At 44.1% G+C, this 18,021-nt stretch overlaps 1 protein-coding gene across 1 annotated transcript in view; it reads right to left on the bottom strand.

The window, feature by feature from the left end:
• SEMA5B (semaphorin 5B) overlaps positions 1–12,994 on the bottom strand; it is a 72,274-nt gene extending 59,280 nt beyond the window's left edge. Inside the window, exons 1-2 of the mRNA XM_036742488.1 lie at positions 12,908–12,994; positions 3,006–3,200 (exon numbers count right to left, since the gene is read on the bottom strand). Coding sequence (XP_036598383.1) covers positions 3,006–3,159 — 154 coding nt within the window. The 5' untranslated portion in view covers positions 3,160–3,200; positions 12,908–12,994. The remainder of the gene's footprint in view (positions 1–3,005; positions 3,201–12,907) is intronic.
• Between the last annotated feature and the right edge of the window lie 5,027 nt (positions 12,995–18,021).

Genomic DNA, 18,021 nt, shown 5'->3' with positions numbered 1-18,021 from the left:
TGTCCCCCCCTCCATCCAATCCACTCCCCCTACCCCAACTCACACACTTCTGTTCCCTCTAGTGACAGCCACAATCTGCTCAGTTGAGCAATTAGAAATCAGAGGGTGTCTGCACATTTTGTAGGCTTAAGGACATTGCTAATTTACTTTAATCCACTTAAGCCTTCAAAGCCCCAGGGCCCCAGCTCAAACAAGACAGCACAGAGAAGACAGCTGGAAAGCTTCCTCCTGGAGACAGAGAAGCCCGCAGTTGGGAATTCCCTCCCCCCAGCTCAGCCTCACCCCCTGCCAATCTTCCTGCAGCAGGAGTCTCAGAGCCACCCCCCACCCCCAAACTTCCCCCATATGACCCACACCCACAGGCCCTTAACTCTACCCCACCCCCTCCCCAGCCCACCTCTTCCAAGAAGCCTAGCCTGACTGACTCCATCATGCCTATCCTTAGCGATCAGGTATTGATTTACACTGTTGTCCCCTTGTGCTTTTTATAGGCTGCTTTTTGAGCTCCCTTCAGTGGGTCTTCCCTGCTTCTGTATAATGTTTCCCATAGAGTCTGAGCTGGAAGGGACCTCAGAGATCATCTTGTGTTCCTGGTACCTAAATAGTAATATTTCCTTTGATCACGACATAATGATAGCAGTAGTAGTAGTAATAGACGAGGTAGCATTTACATAGTGCTTTAAGATTTGCCAGTTGCTTTACAAATATTATTTCATTTGATTCTCACAGCAACCCTGAGAGATGGGGGCTATTATCATTCCATTTTACAAATGAGGAAACTGAGGCACACAGATATCAAGTGACTTGCCCAGGGTCATACTGCAAGTAGGTACCTGAGACCAAATTTGAACTCAGGTCTTCCTGACTCCAGGCCCAGCCCTCCACTCATATAATTGACAAGTGCTCATCCACACTCCAAAGGAAGAACTCCATCGATGGGAAATGGAGCCCACTTTGGGATAGCTCTAATTGTCAGAAAGCTTTTTGTGGTATAATGGCCAGAATGCCATGTAGACCTATACTTAAGAGGGCCTGGGGTTAAATCCTGCTTCAGCTACCTACTGGCTGTGTGACTCGGGGTCACAATCTCCTTTAGGTCTCAGTTTCTTTATCTGAAACAGGATGGGGTTGCATTTGATGAACTCTAAGATCTCTTTCCATTCTAAATCTGGAATCGGGAATTCCTTCTGCTGAACTGAAAACTACCTCAGCAAGCAATTTCTACCCATTAGCCCTGGATCTGACCTCTGGGGCCAAACAGAATGAGTCTAATCTTTGTTCTAGGTGACAGCCTTTCAAATTCCTGAAGACTGTGGACATGTCCTTCTCTAGATTAAACATCTCTGGCTCCTTCAACAATTTCTCAAGTGGCACAGACTCAAGGCCCTTCATTAACTTGGTTGCCCTCCTTGAGACACCCTTCAGTTTATCAAACTTTTAAGAAAGACATTGGTCCTTCCTAAAATGTAGCCCCTAGAACTGAACACTGTCCTCCAGATGAGGGCAGACCAGGGCCAAGTATAATAGGATTATCCCTTCATTCAAGACAAAATGTCTAGTAATGCCATTTAAGATGAAGTTAGCTTTGGATGGGTGGAGTGTGTGTGTGTGTGTGTGTGTGTGCATGTATGTATGTTGTATGTGTAGGGGGGTCCTGCCACGTCATGGAATTGAGTCACATTGAATTTATAATCTCCTAAAACCCTCAGATCTTCTTCACAGTAATTAGACATAAAAATGTCCAGTCATACTTCCCCCATCCTGTCATGTGGTTGATTTTTTTTAAAGATAAATTTTTCTAAGGGACCCCTCTGTCTGGCCTGTTGTTTGGAATCCTGCATGTCATTCAAAGTATAAGTGTTCTCTCTCAGCTTTGTTTCATCTGCAAATTTGAGAAGCACACCATTTATACCTTCATCCACATAAGTGATAAAAATGTCCAACAGAACAGGGTGAAGCAGGTTTCCAGACTAGCCCAGGAGCCATCCAAAGAGGCTCCCATAGGGACTGAGGGATGAGACAGAAGAAGGACTGATTGTATCTGCCGTCATCAAATCTCCTTTCCCTGGGGTCCCCGCCAAGACCAAGGAAGACTGGCAGCAGCTCAGTACCATCACTATAATGAGCACAGACCACTGATTTCCAGTGACCTCTGAGTACTATTAAAATGAGTGAGTCATTATCATTAAGGTCATGTGTGGACCTTCCTTCCCTCAGCTCCTCTAGCCATGATGACTTCCCCAGCTATGGGAAGAGCACCAGTCTCCATTCTCATCAAGGGAGTCCCAAGGGTCTCCTCCCTCCCTCCCTCCTTCTACTTACTCATTAGAGAAGAGGACTGGAAAGATCATTCGATCCATCTCTCAGCCTCTATTAAGAACTGAATTAAAAGTAACTCAATCAACCAATATACATTTATTAATCTCCTACTATGTACAAGGCACTGGGAATAGGGGACAAGCACTGGACCTGTGCTTTTATTGATACAGAGAACTCCCAGTGGAGGGAACTCCCTCTCCCAATGCAGAACACCACCTTTTCTACAACTTATATTCTTAAGAGAGGTGCCTGAACACTCAAAGAGAAGGTAAGTGACTTCACCAGAGTAACACAACCAATATTTGACTCAAACCCAGGTTTGCCTAGCTTTGAGGTGCCCTGTTCAGTACACAACTCCTCATCCACGAAGGCCTGCTTAGAGTCATATGTTGTGCATTCCCTTCTCTATCCATCGTGCCCGGGACTATGAATGCAAAGCTAAAAATAAAACAAATTCAGTCCGGCAGATTGATGATTGTCCCACTAAAAAAAAAATTAAGCCACCCCATTAAAGGATATTCCCCAATACCCCCTTAATGATTTGTTACAAGGTCTTACAGCCCCAAGAGTTAGGAAATCCTTCCTGAAATCAAACTTAAATCCCTTCCAACACAGCTGATGAGGACAAACAGGGTGCCAGCATGCCGAGGGGGGAGGGGATGGAAGCAGGGAGGAAAGCCACTTACCTTCGAAGGCTATGGTTGGGTGTTCCCTCAAGGTGCACAGTTGCTGCTCATTGCTGGGGGCATCAGACACATTGTGGGAAGTAGACAGGTGCAATGCAAGCAGGATGAGGCCTGACAAGGACAAAGTGATGGCCAGGGGTCTGGGGAAGACCATGATGGATGCTCTAGCTGCCGGCCTCGGCCTGGGGAGAATGCCTGTAACACAGAACACTCCATCTCACCGTCCACTCCCATTATCAGCCCTCTGCCCAACTGCCCCACAGCCTTCGGTGGTTCCACCATTCGCCCTACCCCTAATACCTAGAAACATTGCTATCAGAGCTAGACACGCCTTCAGTGAGGCACTCACAGGCGTTGCCTCTTTGGAGGATGCCCAAGCCCCTTGGGGAAGTGCCCCTCTCCCCACTCCAAACTACAGTAACATATACTAAAATTATTTATGGTATCCCATTAGTACCCAACCCCTCATCCGTGAGAACTCAGCTTAGAACCAAATTTTATGGATTCCTCGTTCAACCAATCGCCAGATCTTACTGATTTGGGGTGGGGAGGATTAGCTTCTCTTGAGTTTGCCCCATCCTCTCCATTCATGTTGGTACCATCCTACTTGGGGCCCTCATCACCCCAAATCTAGATTGTCTCAATAGCTTGTGTTTGGTCTCCGTGTTTTAGTCTTTCCCTGCCCAGCACCCAACAGCAAATTAACTTTCCTAAGACACCATCTCCATTGCTTCACACTGCCCAAGGACTCTGGGTTCTCACTCATTTCTAAGATTTTTACATAATCTCACCAGGGAGAGAATGGGGAGAGTTATATTTGGAAATGCTGATAATATAAAAACAAAATAAATTAGTGATTTTTAAAAGAGATAACTTTATCCTTCAGAGAAGATCTGCCCAATTTGCTGGAGGCTGAAGAAAGGGATATGACGACTGACACGATCACCATACACAACCTCCGTGAACCTCAGTTTCATCATCTGAGAAATGGGAAGAATAAAGGTCCTACTCGCCTAACTCAGCGGATTAAAAAAGTAAATGAAGGACAAAGCCAAGCACCTACCTACCTCTGCCTACTGTTATCATCATTCCTTCTTCTACCCTCCCCACCAGGGAGATGGTGTGCTACAGATAAGGGGACTGACCGCTGCCCAGGGAGCTCAAATATGTGCACACTGTCCCACAGGTAATAAACATCACAGCTAGAGGGCCCTCACCTCCGAGCTCACCTCTGAGCTCCTGCCCTGCATCCATCCATCCTTCCTGCTCAACCCCCCACTGTGGAAACATCCTTTAAAAGCTCATTCTTCTTTAGTGCTTTCAAGTTTACAAACCCCTCCCTTCCCCACAAACCCCTCCAGAAAATGTGTGCCTGCATGTATTGCTATGATGCCCATTTTACAGATGACAGAACGGAGGCTCTGAGAGAGAAAAGGGATTTGCTCAGGGTCAAATAGCTGGGTAGGGACTTATAGTCAGGACTGAAACCCAGATTTTCTGGGTCTAAAGACCAAGGTAAGTTCTTTCAGTTATACCCTTTGGACTTCCTACCCAGACACTGATCAAGAAAGGAGACCCTGGAGGAGAAAGAGTAAGAGGGAGGCAGAGGGTGACCTCTCTTTGCATTTTGACATTTGGTGAATGGTGTACAAAGGGTATGCAAAATCAGACACACAAAAAACATGTTCTCAGGCCAAAGCTGGGAAGCATCTCTCTCTCTCTGTGTCTCCTCCCTCCCTCCCTCTCTCTCCCTCTCTGTTCCCAGACCCCCACCCCCAAGCTTCTTCCCTGCTGAGGGCAGCCCCAGCTGGGCCCCTGGAATATGTCTTCCCTGAGCTAGGGGCCCCTCCCTTCTCCCCCTGCACCCCTGTCCCCAGCCTGCACTCTCTAGGCTGGCAGGTACCCAGGGGAGGAGTTTCACACCTACCACCTCTCTCTCTCTCCCTTAAGGCTGGCATGCAAATGTGTCGTCCAAGGCCTTCCTGCTTTTTGTTGCTTTCACTGCCTCCAGCTGGGGGCACTAGCACCATGTGATGCGAAAGAGGAGGAGGGAAGGGAAGTACTCAAGCCTACAGTTCCTCTTTGCTATGGAGCCCCTAGAGAGAGACAGAGAGAGCCCAGGCTTTGAGATGCCTGGTGTATGTAATCCAAAGGTGTCAAACTGGCCAGCCCCCTGCAAACCCAAGAGTGAGGTCCTGCACCAGATTAAAATGCAATTGGGCAATATTTAATAAAATAAATAAAAATATAGTGCAACATAGATAATGTTGATTAATGGTTTTCTAAGTAGCCTTGCAGGGATCTGTTTCTATTCTAGCTCAATATTACTAGTCCAATCTCCCTCCTTTTTATTTTTATTTTTTTTTAACAAATGCCCAAAGTGACTAAGAGTATAAGCAGTAAAAGTAGGATTTGAACTCAGGTACCTTGGGCCTAGAGTCAGAAAGACCCAAGTTCAAATCCTGCCTCAGATACTTCCTAGCTGTGTGACCCTGGACAAGTCACTTAACTTCTCTCTGCCTCAGTTTCTTCATCAGGAAAAATGGGGATAATAATAGCACCTACCTCCCAAAGTTGTTGTGAGGATAAAATGAAATAATATTTGTAGAGCAATTTGCAACCCTTAAAGTATTATTTTTTTCTATCATATTGCGTTATGTGAAAATGTTATAATTATATAGAGATGCTATGTTATATAATTATATATAACGTTAAAATATATTAATATATTTTAATGATTATTAAGCAATTATAATCATAATATTTAGATGTAATTTACATGTAAATTATGTGGAATTATACATTTTTACGTATAATTGTATTTAGATAATGTCAGTATGATTATACATAGATATGATAATATAAGTATAATGATATTATAATGTCATTGATTGTATTGGTGGTTGATGAATTGATTGTCAATCATTATAAACTGCTATGTTGTTGATATGTAACAAATATTATAAACTATATAAATACCTAAGTATAAAATAAATTAGTATGTTAACAATGCATTAATATTACAATATAAGACGCTGCACTATTATGTTACTAATGTGCTATTTTCTCTTGTTAGAACGTAAGCTCCTCGAGGGCAAGGATTGTCTTTTTGCTTGTGTTTGTATTCCCAGCTCTTCACATAATGCCTAGCACATAGTAAGTGATAAATGCTTGTTGATTTGACTTTTCCAACACCATGTTGTCTCCGAAGGAGAGGAAAAAAGGTCATAACAGCTTGCATTTGGCTTTTATATCTATTAATCCTTTCGGTCCTCCAATAGTAAGTTCCCCTAACTTCTCTTATTAGGAACTGAGGTTCAGACTGAGTGCAAATTGAAGGATATTTTTTTCACTTTTTATTCTGCTTTTAAATTTTTTTATTTTTTGCAACATGACTAATATGGTAATATGTTTTGCATTTCTTTACATGAATAATAGGTATCTTACTGCTTGCCCTTTCAATGGAAGGATAGAAGGAGGGAGAGAATTTGGAACTGAAAAGTAAAAAAAACTTTTTTTAAAGAATTGAGGTTAATAGAAGTTAAATGCCTCTCAAAGGTCACATAGCTACTAAGTGGGAGATCCAGGTTTTCTGATTCCAAGTCTACTATCATACTACCTCAGACAATAGGGCATCCCCTCCTCCCAGCCCCCATCCCTCAGGCCCAGTTGCCTTTTTCTATGAGTGTGCCAGTGACAAAAAAAAAAAATGAATGGGAAATCCTAGCCAAAGGAAGCCGTTCAATCGCTGGCTCCCGTGTATGGCTTTCCCATTACTTGAAAAGCTTCAGTCTAACACTGAGACCTCAGCTTTCCTTCAACAGCACATGGAAAGCTAGGCTGCACCCAGTCTCACCCTTGTGTCCTGTGGTCTGTCCCAGGGGCCCCCCAGGGCCTGACACTGAAGAGCGGAAATTTAACTCATGACCAGGAGGATAAGCAGGGCTTAGACAGAGCTCAACAGGGCACTAGACACTATCACTCCCAGAAAAAAAAATATTTTGATTTTTGCCATGTTGAGAATTGGGGGTCAGTGGGTACAGCAAATCCCTTGGACAGGAAAACAAAGAGCTGCCTGACCTCTAGAGGAGAAATGGACTCCAGAGAAAATTTTCCCTGTCCTCATAGGCTGGAGAAGGCAGTGGGGTTTGTGCCACATTTCAGGCAGGGAGGAAGCTGTTGGGCCTAAGTCTCTGAAAACTCTGTCTGGTGGTCTGGCAGTTTGGGGATCTTCGGATCTGGAGAATGGATCCTCAAATGACCCCATATATCTTAGTCTTGCCAGCAGCCTCGGTGAGATGGCCGGCCCGGATGCCCAGTGAATGACCGCTCTTGGATATAGTACTAGACCAGGGGTAAGAGAGATCTGGGTTTGAATCTTGCTTCATATACTTACTCCCTATGTCACCCGGGCAGTCAGTTAGCCTCTTGGGGTCTTGGGATGCTTATCCGCAAAATGGGGACATTGGATTCTACGACTTTCAAAATCCCTTCCAGCTCAAATGAAGGTCAAACAGACAACTTCCTGGTCAGGGGTGATGGAATGCTCAAGATGTTAAAGATTAAATTGGCCAAGAAAGACCCATATAACCTAGATCCCAGCTCTTTGCCTGCTCCATAGATAGTACTCTATAATAATAATAATAATAATAATAAACAATTACTATTAATGTAGTCATATAAGGTTTGTAAATCACTTTATATACATTAGCTCATTTGAATCTCACAACAATCCTGTGAGTGCGATTACGATATCCACTTTACAGATGAGGAAACAGGCTAAGAGAGATAAAAGTGATTGCCCATAGTCACATAGTTAAGTTTCTGAGGCAGGATTTGACCTCATGTAAAGGTGAAACAGACAACTTCCTGACCAGGGATGGTAGAATGCTCAATGTCCAAGATGGCAAAGACTGAGCTGGGCCAAGAAAAACCCAAGTATCCTGGATCCTAGCTTGTCACCTCACATGTGAACAGCACTCTGCAACAATAACAATTAATAATTATATACAATTATGTAAATAGATTTATTATAATTTATAATATATTATACATAATATAATAATGATGGTAATTATTGCTCTTTATATAATGCTTTAAGGTTTGCAAAAACCTAACACTGTATCCACTGGCCTCACCTCAATGCCTATAGGAACTAGGAACAGAGGCTAACCCCCAACCAGTCCAGTGACCCAGATCCTAACCAGATTTCTAGGCTTGAAGGCAACAGACATCAAGAAAATGGAAGCATCTCTCTGTGCTCCTTTATCTTTCTCTCCTTAAGGAATTTCCTTGGAAATGTGTCCAGTATAAATGGTAGTGGTGACTGGGATGCTCAGAGAGGCTGAGAGACCGAGTAGGGGACCAATGGTCAGGAGCAGGAACTGGTGGAAACCCACGTCAGATGGTCAAAGCAGAAATGGAGGGCTGAGGCTGGGTTTGCAGGTTAAATATATTTACAACTCTCCCCTCCCCCATTTATGTTATGTATCATACTTTCTTGCTCATGAAAAGGGGATAATAAATCTGTATGACTGATCCTATGAGGTTCTGTGGGGAATCAAAAAAGAGATGCACAGACTCACAGCATTCGAGAGTTGGAAGGGATGTCATCGGCCATCACATCCACTAAGGGAATCCCCTCTGTAAAACATTCTACAAGTGTCCATCCAGACTCTGCTGGCAGCCCTCCCAGGAGAGAAAATCCCACCCCCACCCAAAACAAACTGCTACTTTTAGACAACTCTGATTGTTGTGACGCTTTTATCCATATCAAGTTTAAATTTGCCTCCTTGCCATGGGTGGAATCCCATTACCCCTGGTTCTGCCCTCAGGGGCCAAACAGAATAAATCTATTTCTTCTTCCATATGACAACCTCTCTAATACTAGAAGGCAGTTATCATCATGGCCCTCCTAAGCCTTCTCTCTAATCCACTTCCTTGAGCTAATCCTTATATAATGTGGACTCAAGGCCTTTTCACCTTCTTGGTTTCCTTCCTCCAGACACTTTCCAGCTTTTCATTACGGGCAGCTGCTCGACTCAGTAAATAAAATGCTGAGTTTGGAGTCAGGAAGACCTGAGTTTAAATTTGACCTCAGTTACTAGCTGTGGGAACCTGGGCAAGTCATTTAATCTGTATGCCTTGGTTTTCTCATCTGTAAAATGGGGCTAATGATAGCACCTCCCTTCCAGGGTTGTTATGAAGATCAGATGAGATAATATTTGTAAAAGCACTTAGCAGAAATAAGAAATGATGAGCAGGATGCTTTTAGAAAAAACTGGGAAAACTTATATGAACTGATGCAAAGCGAAATGAGCAGAACCAGGAGAACATTGTACACAATAACAACAATACTGTACGGTGAACAACTGTGAAGGACTTAACTATTCTCAGCTAAACAATGATCCAAGAAAATTCCAAAGGATTTATGATGAAAAATGTTATCCATCTCCAGAGAAAGAACTGATGGAGTGTGGATGCAGACTGTAGCATATTTTTTGAAAACATTATTATTCTTAATTTAATTTTTGGCCTGTGTTTCCTTTTGCAACATGGCTAATATGAAAATATTTTGCAAGCCTGCACATGTATAATCTATATTAAAGTGTTTGCCTTCTCAAGGGGAAGGGGTGAGGGGAGGGAGAGAAGGAGAAAATTTGGAACTCAAAATTTTTTTTGGATGAATGTTAAACATTTTTGCTTATATGTAATTGATAAAAAAAAATTAAATGTAAAAAAAGTGCTTAACACAGTGCCTGGCACATAGTAAGCACTATTTAAATGTCAGCTATTATTAACATCAATGCCCTTTTTAAATGTGGTGCCAAAAGTGAACATGATACTCCAGTTATGGCCTGAGTAGGGCAGGATACAATTACTATCGCCTCCTTACAGGAACATGGAAAATACTTTGTAAGTTATAGTATTATAAAAATGCCCGTTATTATTATCAAGTGTAAAAATAGACTTTAAAAAAGAGCCAAAGTAAATAATCTAAACTGAGGGGGCAGGGAAAGGTAGATTGGAGATTTAAGCCTAGGCTTGCTTCATCTGAGAATATGGCATTTTATAGAACTGGACCCAGCATCATGGGAGCATAAATTTAGAGCCAAGATCATCTAACCCAACCTCCTCATCTTATAGATGAGAAAACTGAGGTTTAGAACAGTTAAATGTTGTTCAAGGTCACAAGTTGTAAGTGGGAGAGCTGGGATTTGAACCCAGGTCCTCTGGAAGAGCTAGGCTTGAATCCTTTGTACACTAGAAATCATTGAAACTTTCTGAGCCTCATCTTCTATAAAATGGGCATAAGAATCCCTGCAGTACTTGCTTTTTACAGCATTGTTGGGGGGCTCAAATGAGCTAATGTAGGTCAGATGCTTTGTAAAACTTAAAAGCACCATGTAAGTGGCAGTTAGAATGATGATGATACATTAAGGATAACTATGATATTTTTAATGTGCTTTAGGAATGCTGGCATTTGGGATTCTTTACCTTAAGCTCATGGTGACCAGAGCCAGGACTAAGGGTGGGCAATTCAGGCAGCTGACTTAACCCCTCCTGAATCCGTTCTCTATATCACAAGTCTTGTCCCAGAGGAGAAGACTCAAAGCCCTTGGATAGACAGTAACATATAAGGGGCGCCATTTTCAAACCTCACCTAGGCCACCATGTCTAATCCTGCCTCTGGTGATGACTGAGTGGAAGGGGAAGAACAAGTGGGGCTGGGGAGAAAGTAGGAATTGTGAGAAAAAGGAAACTTTTTAGAGTTTGGTCATCTAGAAAGGATTATGTCAGCTGACCAGAGGAAGGTCCGTTAGGGAAGGCCTGATAACAGAATTCTCTCCAGAGAGCAAAAGGGAGATTGGTAAAGAGGATGTCATGGGATTGGTTTAAATCAGCGTTTAAAATAGCATTCTTTGCCCTATAAGGGATAGGGTTCCTTTAACTGAGGCTGGTTCCATTTGAGCTAGCACCAGGCACTTCAAGAAAGAAATGCAATATTCAAATTAACTCCAGCAGCTTCCAGGCCTGCCAGGGGAAGGAAAAAGAAGGGATGTGGTGGGGAGGGAGGAGAAGGGGGTGGCATTGGGAGCCAAGCTCTCACTCTCTTCCCCTGGGGCATTTCTTCCCCAGGTAGGTGTGAGAGGTGGAGACTGGGAGAAACCAAGCTTGGCAGAATGGGAATGCAGCTGTGCTGAAGGAAGCAGCCCCAAGGCAGTTTGACGCCAAGCCAAGTTGTGAAGGGTTTGGACTCTGCTGCAAGATAAGCAGAGTAAGGTAGAAAGAAGTCCAAATATGCAGAAGATTAGGGTCAGATGAGCAGATGAGGAAAAAAAATTAATGATTAGGCAGACTTTGTATATTTTAAAAGTTGCTGCAAAGCATTGTCTATAAATACAGATGATGTTTTAAAGGCTGTTTTAGGTGCAGCTGTTTAATAAAAGGCTATGTTTTTGTTTGTTTTTAAAGAAGGAAAAACATACTGAGGTTTAACTTCAATAGCATTCTTTGGCTAACATACAGCTTTGAGGGTAACAATAATTAAATCACTCTGTGTGCAGATGGTGGAGAGAATATAAGCTCCTTGAGGGCAGGGACCATTTCCTGTTTTGTCTTTGTATGCCCTCAATTAGCACAGTATGGTCATGCAGTAGGTACTTAATAAATGCTTGTTGATTGATGATCTCATCCTTAGCCCCTTCTGCTCCTCCCTCTTTCCTGGTACCCTACTGTTATTGCCTTATGGAACAGCGCGATATAAAGGTCAAGGGGCCCAGAGTGTCCAAGTAGGCCGTGCAATGTTACCAACAGAAGACTTCTACAGAAGAAATAGCCTCAAATACATATTTGAGGACATGTATGACCCAATAAGCATGTGGGCTGGTCATATATGGCCAAAGAGAGGCAACAAACGAGTAGTATGACTCTTACTCTGGTACCCCCAACATGTTAAACTGAAGCAGAGAAAGGCCTTTGAAGGTCTCTGGCATTCTAGGTGGATGCCCTCTAGAGGATTTATGGAAAGACATGGATGAGAATCTCAGTTTGAGAAAGCAGTCAGGGAGACATTGTGATTTCTACTGGTGAAATCCAGTGAAGTTTCCATACCTCAAAAAAGCCAAAGTAAAGCTTAGATCTGACCCTTACTGAAGTACCAATGTGGTCACATGACTATATTGTAATCTCAGTTTTTCAACGTGTAAATAAATCACTTTTTAAAAGGTTGGATCTACAACATTTAAATTAGAAAGTGATAGCAAATATTACAAAGTTGCTAGGTAGAAATACAGGGGAATCCCTGTTTGAGGTTCATATGGCTAAGAAGGAAGCTTCCACTTGAAATCTATGTGGTACTACTGAAACTCAGCGACAGCCACAAGTATCTATTGAGCACCTACTATGTGCAGAGCACTGTGCCAGGCAGCAGAGAAGATACCAAGATTAAAAAAATAATAACAATGGTCATATAGAGCTCTAAGGCTTGCAGAGCACTTTATGTGTTCATTTAAAATAATACTAATTTAAGACAAATAAAACGAAGCAAGAAAAGACAGGTCCTCTAGTGCCCTGGAGATGCAAAATGAACCTGAGGTGTTAAACACTGAGATGATTGTAAATGCCTGATCCTCTCTGAGCAGCGCCAAGCTGGCTCAAGGAACAGGACGGTATACCTATAACTTACTTATCCCGAAATAGCTTGTCATCTCAAATCTGTTCATATTACAGTAAGATTCTTTTTTTTTTTTTTGCCGTCATTCATCGAGCATGTGTTGTGCTCAAAAACCATTGGAGATTTTCGGGACTAGAGGACAATGCAAGAGGAAGGCCAGTTACAGAGGGGGCAATCTTTGGAGGAAAAACCCCTTGGTTTCTTGGATGGTAGCAGCAAAAATTACCAGTTGTGAATGCCAACGAGCCTTCTGTTTGGGTGTGCCTTGGCCTGTTTCGTCACAACCTCCATGGGTCCTTGGTGGGGAGAGAGAGCAGTACCCTAAAAGAAGACAGGAGAGAGGGAGGGAGCAGATCAAACAAGGTGAATTGAAGCTAATATTCAGACCACAAGGCAGAGGGAAGCCATGGTGTATTTCATGTAAATATAGTCAATGCTCACTTATCCATAGAACGGAGAGCATAGGTACTTCATTAGTATGCCGAACGCACAGGGTCCAGCAGTCATTTATGGGCAGGCACTACTATGTATCACACACTTGATACAGCACCTAGACCAGCTGCTCACAAGGGAAAATACAGAGTCAGGACTTCTGACAAAAAGCACAAAAACTCAATAGCATTGACCCTCAATCCAGGGCCACAACTCCAGTTTGTGGATGGCATTTACAGGAATAAATGGGTACTGCCTAAGCCTAGAGAGAGGGGAAGCCTTCGCCTACCTCCCACAGCTTTAACAGCAGTGCACCTCCTGTCAGTATAACTCAAACTCTATTAATAGTTGTCCAAGGATGCTTTTTATTTGGGAAATGACAAAGGAAAACTTTTCCTGACTCTTTTGCCCCTGGACTACTACTAGGGATGGGTGAGGATTGATAGTTTGGGTTATAGGCATTTGGATGGGTAGCAGAAGATAGGGATGGGGTTGGGGAGGGTAGAAAATACCAGGAAAAGCTAAAGTGCTGAGGGTTTGGGGAGATTAGGGTTTGGAGGTCTGGGAGACATGAGGGACCAGAAGAAAGTGAGTGGAGAGCTAGGGAGTGGGGGACTAGGAGACTTAAGCACAAGCGAAATCTTGCCATTTGTCCTTTGGAACATTGTGCTGGGGACCAGAGAGACTCTGAGAGTAGGGGGAGGGAGGCAGCCACTTCAGCAACTCCTGCTATTTTGGGAAAGCCTCAGTGACAAGTAAAGCAAAACATTTTCTAAAAATCATCAGGCCACAGAATTTCTGTTTGCATGTTCTCATGCTGCCTGCCTGATTCTCAGGGGGAGCACATCCTGATTGCTTTTAGAACTTGCATAGGGGGCCACAGTGCTGGTATTCATAGCTGCTTCTGTGTGTGTGTGTGTATGTGTGTGTGTGTGTGTGTGTGTGTGCGCGCGCATGTTGGCGCATATGTGAGAATGCTGTCTATGGAAACTATATGATGCTGGTTCCACAGTGCAGGTAGAAGGAAACAGAGAAAGGAAGTTGAAGACCATGGGAGCAGATGAAATCTTCAAAGGAAAGAACGGAGGAAAAAGGAGCTGAGAGCTGAGCTTTGGGGAATATTCAAATTGGGGGGAGTGAAATGGGAAGCCTTTTCTCCCATAGCATCCCCCCTTGTCCGTAGGGATGCTAGATGGTAAGCCAATCAGAAGACTGAGTATATCAGAGGTGAGAGACACCACCTGGGGGTGACACCCCAAGCTGTGTTCCAAGGCAGCTATCCCCCTGCCCTCTTTCATTTATAACTAGACCTGAATTATGAAGGCCTTGCCAGACTCTTTAATTAGTTAAACCTCCTTAATTTTTCATTAAAAACCGTCAGAGGGCACAAGATGTTAGGGGAAAGGTTCCTGTGGATAAGTGGCTCTCTCTATCCCTGGAGCAATAGCAGGAAAGACTTTGTCATAAATATTTTGATGCAACCAGGGGAATTAGAAAGGAGCAACATGGAGCACTGAAGAAGAGGAGCTTGGAGAGAAACTAAGTCAGTGAGTATCACACTCACTGAGGGGCAGGGCCCCCAGTCCTCTGAGGGCTTCGGCATCCTGTTGGCATCTCCAATTCTCCAATTCAGCGTGTTCCAGAGTGGCATCTCCAACTACCTACAGGATATAAAGGGGACCCATTATCTTTACCCCAATCCTGTGCCTCCTTCTGACTTGACTCACCATTTACCTGGTCTTCCCTGCTTTGAAACCTTGGTGTTTGTTATGTCTGACTTTTTCCATCCCCAACCCCTTATTTCCAATCAGTTACAAAGCCCTGTCTATACTACCTTGGCAACATCTATCTCCTCCTGTCTAGCCTGCCACCAGTACCCTAGTACAGGCCTTTCTTACTACCAACCTGGACTATTACAATGAGGTCTTTTCACCTACACTCTCCCTCTAAGCCAGCCTTAGTTATATAACTAGGATAACCTTCCTGAAGCATTAATCTGGTCCTGCCTCTCCACTGCTGAAAAAAAATCTTCCAAGATCCCCTATTGCCTATTGAGTAAAATTGAGATTCTTTAACCCAGTATTCAAGGCTCCTTGCAGTGTGGTGACAACCCCTCTTTCCCAGATTTTCCTCCCCGACTCTATCCTTCAATAGGAAGTCTTTTCTTGGCACCCCTCCTCCCCAGCCCTTTCAGACAACATTCCATATACTTTGTATATATCTTCTATGTACCCATTTATTTATATCTCATCTCCCACATTTGAGTGTGAGCTTCTTGAGGGCAGAGACTGTGTTTTTGCCTTTATTTGCATTTCCAGAGCTTAACACAATGCCTGACACATAGTAAGCTTTTAATATATGCATACGGATTGATGGACTAATTTTATTTTACCCAAAATGGACTACTTGAACCTCTCACTCTCCAGCCTCAGTATCTTTGCTTGTTGTGGCTCTTCACCTATTGACTCTTTATCCTTTTTTAAATCTCAACTCATTTGCTACCTTTTTCAGGAAGCCCTCTATGATAACCCCCTATTCTCTCTCAGACCTTGAAATGCACTTTGTTTTGTAACCCTCTAAAGCACTTCTTATTATTATATATCACTATGATGTGTGTGTGTGTGTGTGTGTGTGTGTGTGTTTGTGTGCGTGTGTGTTTCCTTGCTAGAATGGAAACTCCATGAAGACAGCCATGTCTTTTCCAAACCTGGTATTTCCCCTAGCATCTAGCTAGGGGCTCAACATGCCCTGGGAACTGAAGTGTTTTCTGAGCTGAATTATGGATTCTTCTTTTGTCTGATTCCATGTAGTCAGCAAGCAACCTTCTGATCTTAATTTGATTTCCCAAGGAAGCTTCCCTATTGGGAAGAGCTCTTTCTCACTCTAAATTATTAATTGACTTTCTGGTACACATCATAAAATCAGAACATTTTAGCATTAGAAAGGGCCTTGGAGACCACTTAAGTCTGACCCATATGCTTCACAGAAGAGGAAACTGAGTCCCAGAGAAGCAAACAGACTTGTCCAAGGTCATTCAGTGAATAACTGACCTGGGTCATGGGTATATTCATGTGCTCCACACTATTGCCTAGCAAGTCTGGAAGCTTGGATTATGGGACAGTTGGAGAGATTAAGGGGTCTGTTAGGTCTGGGGTAAGAGGCTAGAAAGGGTGGGGGGAAGGGCTGGAGTCTGCGACACTCAGGCACAGTTGAGATCTCACCAGATGTTACTCTTGCTGTCGGCATTAGGGACCAGGAAGGAGCGTTTGGGAGACTCTGAGAGGTGGGAGGGAGAAAAGGAGGAAGCTGTTTTAGCTGACTCCTGCTATTTTGGGAAACCCTCAGTGACATGTGCGTTTGCCCTGCTTTGTGAGCCAGTTATTCTCAGGGCCTCTTCCACCTCCTGCCCCAGCTCCAGCCCATGCCCGACACCTCCAGACACATAGGGTCAAGGTTCAAAGGACAAATCTAGACCCCGCAAAGAGGCCACGAGACCCCTGAGGGCTTGCCTGAACATCACCTCTCTGCTTCACTGTTGGAGTACACACAGCCCAATGTGGGTACAGCAGTGGGTACAGCCGGGCCTAGTTATCTGACCAAGGTGGATGGGAGGATGGCCCCAGGCAGAGAAGGAAGCATTTGTCGAGATGAGTTTCAAGTGCATTTGGAGGAGGTAGCATAGCTCTGTGTGGGACTGTTTGTAGGAGGCCCTCAGGGGGCCCCCTTCCTTCTACTCCCCCTACCCCCACCCTCCACACTTCCATTCAAAGGCTCCACTTGGCCCAATGCCTAGAGAAAGAGGGAGAAAAAAAAAGAAGGGAAAGAAAAGAAGAGGAAATAGGGGAGAAATTCAGAGCTAGAAAGAATATACACAATTTGAGGTTTGGTGGGGGAGGAAAGGGAAAAAGAAGAGGGAGGAGAAGGCTGACCTTATGGGAGGGAGGGGGTATTCCCCATCCTTTCCCTGGCTCAGCTCTGTTCCACCCCTCCCCTTAAATGTAGGGTGTTCTTGGTATATGCCGCCAACAGCCCAGCTGTGTGTATTCTCTGAGCAGGATGTGAAGGCATCTCCTGGGCTGTACACTATTCGCCACTTGGGGGGCCAAGCTTAGCCAAGCCCCAGCACAAAGATAAGATTGAGATGCAGATTCTCTTCCATTCCCCTGAATAGAGCAGATTGGATACGGATTTTCCTCTTTTCTTCCTTTTTAGACCATCTGGGAGTTTGGTGCCTGTGAGAAGGGAGGCTGAGAGGGCCAGTTTGGCAGGGACAGATTAGCCACAAACCTTCCCAGCACTTTCCTGCTCAACCAGCAGGCCCCAAGGTAGCAGCATAGACGGAGCCTTGTGGGGAAGTTTATCTCCTCCCCTTCAGGCAGGACAGGATTGCCCTAAAGCTGGCTCACAAAGGCGGAACCTCTATCCGGAGACATCCCTGGGTCACCTGCTACAACATTTCCCTCTCTCCCTCCCTCCCTCCCTCAATGCCAGGCAGTCCTTTCTACTCAAAGGGGTCTTAGACAACCTCCCGTCCAACCTATTTGTTTGACAGGTGAGGAAAGGGAGGCTGCCGATGGACATCAGGCTTGCTAACCCTCAAAAAGCATTTTTCCCCCACCATTCTTCTAGCTACACTTGTAACCCTCAGGGAAGCTGGGTGAACGACAGCGATTGTAGAATTGGAGAGTGCAAGGGTGGTAAAGGACCCTAGAGGTAGCACGGTGCGTTGGACAGTTAGCTGATTTAAGAGTCAGAAACTATATCATACTTTGCGTACGTTTTTGCATCTGAAACAACTAAACAAGGGCAGCAACACATCTCCAGTGCTTAACACGGTGTTTGGCACATGTTTTTGCTTTTTAGTCATTTTTCAGTCATGTCTGACTCTTTGTGACCCTTTTGGGGGGT

This window comes from Trichosurus vulpecula, chromosome 2, assembly GCF_011100635.1.
Source record: "Trichosurus vulpecula isolate mTriVul1 chromosome 2, mTriVul1.pri, whole genome shotgun sequence".
Classification (NCBI taxonomy): Eukaryota; Metazoa; Chordata; class Mammalia; order Diprotodontia; family Phalangeridae; genus Trichosurus; species Trichosurus vulpecula.
The sequence above is the reverse complement of the archived record's forward strand: the minus strand, read 5'-3'. Positions and strand labels throughout refer to the sequence as shown.